The sequence below is a fragment of the Calliphora vicina genome, chromosome 2 (assembly GCF_958450345.1).
Source record: "Calliphora vicina chromosome 2, idCalVici1.1, whole genome shotgun sequence".
NCBI lineage: Eukaryota > Metazoa > Arthropoda > Insecta > Diptera > Calliphoridae > Calliphora > Calliphora vicina.
In genome coordinates, this window is record NC_088781.1 from 42,619,295 (window position 1) to 42,623,022 (window position 3,728).

At 29.1% G+C, this 3,728-nt stretch overlaps 1 protein-coding gene across 1 annotated transcript; it reads right to left on the reverse strand.

Annotated features, from left to right (window-relative positions):
• Positions 1 to 1,350: 1,350 nt before the first annotated feature.
• On the reverse strand, positions 1,351 to 1,960 carry LOC135952526 (uncharacterized). Its single transcript, XM_065502526.1, has 2 exons — positions 1,730 to 1,960; positions 1,351 to 1,671 (listed from the first exon to the last, which is right to left on the reverse strand). Exons 1-2 carry the CDS (start codon positions 1,844 to 1,846, stop codon positions 1,426 to 1,428), a joined length of 363 nt encoding a protein of 120 aa, XP_065358598.1. The 5' UTR covers positions 1,847 to 1,960; the 3' UTR covers positions 1,351 to 1,425.
• Between the last annotated feature and the right edge of the window lie 1,768 nt (positions 1,961 to 3,728).

A 3,728-nucleotide genomic window follows, 5' to 3' on the forward strand; every position in this document is an offset into this window, starting at 1 on the left:
ATTTTCTATAGAAAATTTATTGGGACAATTCATTTTCTATAGAAAATTTATTGGGACAATTCATTTTCTATAGAAAATTTATTGGGACAATTCATTTTCTATAGAAAATTTATTGGGACAATTCATTTTCTATAGAAAATTTATTGGGACAATTCATTTTCTATAGAAAATTTATTGGGACAATTCATTTTCTATAGAAAATTTATTGGGACAATTCATTTTCTATAGAAAATTTATTGGGACAATTCATTTTCCATAGAAAATTTATTGGGACAATTCATTTTCTATAGAAAATTTATTGGGAAAATTAATTTTCTATAGAAAATCTATTGGGACAATTAATTTTCTATAGAAAATTTATTGGGACAATTAATTTTCTATAGAAAATTTATTGGAACAATTCATTTTCTATAGAAAATTTATTGGGACAATTCATTTTCTATAGAAAATTTATTGGGACAATTCATTTTCTATAGAAAATTTATTGGGACAATTCATTTTCTATAGAAAATTTATTGGGACAATTCATTTTCTATAGAAAATTTATTGGGACAATTCATTTTCTATAGAAAATTTATTGGGACAATTCATTTTCTATAGAAAATTTATTGGGACAATTCATTTTCCATAGAAAATTTATTGGGACAATTCATTTTCTATAGAAAATTTATTGGGAAAATTAATTTTCTATAGAAAATCTATTGGGACAATTAATTTTCTATAGAAAATTTATTGGGACAATTAATTTTCTATAGAAAATTTATTGGAACAATTCATTTTCTATAGAAAATTTATTGGGACAATTCATTTTCTATAGAAAATTTATTGGGACAATTCATTTTCTATAGAAAATTTATTGGGACAATTCATTTTCTATAGAAAATTTATTGGGACAATTCATTTTCTATAGAAAATTTATTGGGACAATTCATTTTCTATAGAAAATTTATTGGGACAATACATTTTCTATAGAAAACCTATTGAGACAATACATTTTCTATAGAAAACCAATTGAGACAATACATTTTCTATAGAAAACCTATTGAGACAATACATTTTCTATAGAAAACCTATTGAGACAATACATTTTCTATTGGGCAGAAGAATTTATATTGAGATAGAAGAAAATCGAATTAGATAGATTTTCTATAGAAAATCAATTGGGACTTAAAATTTGTTGTAAATTTATTTACCTATTGGCACAAACGATGTTCTATAGAAAATCCAGTGAGATAAAAGATTTTCTACTGCAAATCCTTTGAGACAAAATATTTTCTAGTAAAATTTTTTCTAAAAAATTTTAAAAAAAATATTAAGACACAACATTTTTTATGTAAAATAGTATATTGGGACAACAAATTTGATACAGAAATCATATTGAAAAAAATGTTTGGCTATAAAATACTATTATATTGTATCAAAATCCTAACTTTCCTTTATAGCACCAGCATTTTTAACTCCTTTTGTTGTAATTAGCAACTTTTTAACACCTTGCGGTCTACAACTTTCATTTATCCGCGGTTTACGTTTCTCCAGCCAGGTTTGATAATCATTTTTAATACGTTTCGGTTTAATGCTGTTAAAACGAGCCCTCACAAATTCATCCCTCTCCTTGAGCCACTGGCGTGAATATTCCCAACCGATAAGTAAATTCATGGGTGCAGGACAACGCTGTTTTGGGGGATTTTTTTTGAAATGCAATAACTTTATTTGTAGACGGAGAACTTACCTCATTTTCATATGAAGTCCTAAAACGAGATTTCTCGTAGAGAAGCACATGGGACTGTAGATGATTGCGCGGCCGTATTATGTACGATTTAGACCATTCGGGTTTAACTCTTTGCATTTTTCAATGATTTGAAAAAAATTGGTTTTAAATACATACATATAAAATTTATTAACCGAAAATTATTTAATTTTAAGAATTGTAAATGACAAAATAAAAATACAAGTCAAGGCGAATTAGTTTTAGAATTTGACTACAGGTTGATTACAAAAATTTTAGGTTTAGTAAAAGTCATCGAAAAAAATGACTCAAACTAAAAAATACTCAAAATCTTCACACATACGAGCATAGAGAAACATAGAGCGGAAACTAGAAAAAAACTCAAACAAAAAAATTACTCAAAATAATCACACATACAAGTGTTGTTTTTATTTTCACATAATTTTTTCTACTAATACATTCTCACCACTAAGGTTTTTGACAACTGAGTTAGGTCTTTGACAGGACAGTTTCCACTCTATGTCTATTCTCTATGATTCTCACCACTTAGGTTTTTATCACACGAGGTTTTTGACGTTCAATACGCCCAGTTGAGGACTATACACCTGAAATAATTGAAAAAAAATCACGATATTGTGTTGTGATAGATTGTGGAAGCCTCACGTGGTCCAGTGGTTTAAATTTTGAATGATCATTTGGGTATGAGTAGCTTTCCGCAAGATGATGTTTGATCACAGTTGACCACAAACGCAATCGTATGACAACTTCCAAGGAGTGTCACACGAGGTTTTTGACGAGTTTTTGCGCCGTTTCGTAACTGTGGAACCACCACAACTCACCAGAGAACAAACTGCAGAAGAAGGATAAGGTGGGTTTATTAGCCAATGAAGTAATGACGACCGTTTTTTGGAATGCGCGCAGTATAATCCACAAAAGGGTGAAACAATCAATTGCTAATATTATGGCAACTAATTGGGTCAATTTAATGAATATTTGAAAAAAAATAACCGTATTTGTCCACGAAAAAAGTTCTTTTTCACCAAGACAAAGCAAGAGTGCACAAATATGCAGTTTCAATGGCAAAAATTCATGAATTAGTCTACGAATTGGTCCCTCATTCACCCTGTTCTCCGAATTTAAATCCGAGTCACTATTTCTTGTTTCCAAACCTATAGAAATGGCTCGGCAGAAAGAGATTTGACTCCAACGTTGAAAACATCTCCCAAAAAATACCTATTTTGATGACATCTACGAATCTTATTTTTTGGAAGGATTAAACAATTTGTAGAAACGTTGGACAAAGTGTGTAGAGCTCAAAGGAGACTAGGTTGAAAAATAAAATTATTTTTTATACAAACAGCTGTGTTTCATTCTAAAAGTCACGGACCTCGTATTTTTATAGTATTTCTTCATCGCTATTCATTCGTATTTTAAAATTTTTATTTTAGATATTTCTGTTTTTTTACGTAACAAGACTTACAATTGAAAACTCTCCCTAATGATTCCACAAAAGTATAATTATAGACAAGTAAAAAAGTATGGTCGGTCAAGCCCGACCATATAATACCCTACACTAAGTAAATGTGCAAAAACTTCTTTGTTTTAAAATATCAATAATTTATATTCTTGACTGATTTTCGGAAGTGGGCCTTATATGGGAGCTATGATCAAATTATGGGCCAATCAAAATGAAATTAGGTCGTGTGATTTATGTCTATATGGAAGTTATTTATGTTGAATTTTGTGTGTATACCAAAATTGTTAAGAGATTTATGTACGTTAAAGTGATTTTTGGAAACGGGTCTATATGGGAGCTATGACTAATTATGAACCGATCATAACAAAATTTGGTGACATGAATTTTGTATATATAAAACATATTTGGAGCAAAATTTGGGGATATACATTAGAGTGACCCAACAAATTTTTTTTTGGAGTTTCGGAACGCATACCCTCTAATTGTTTTATATATATAAAACTATAGTTAAATATGAAATTTTGT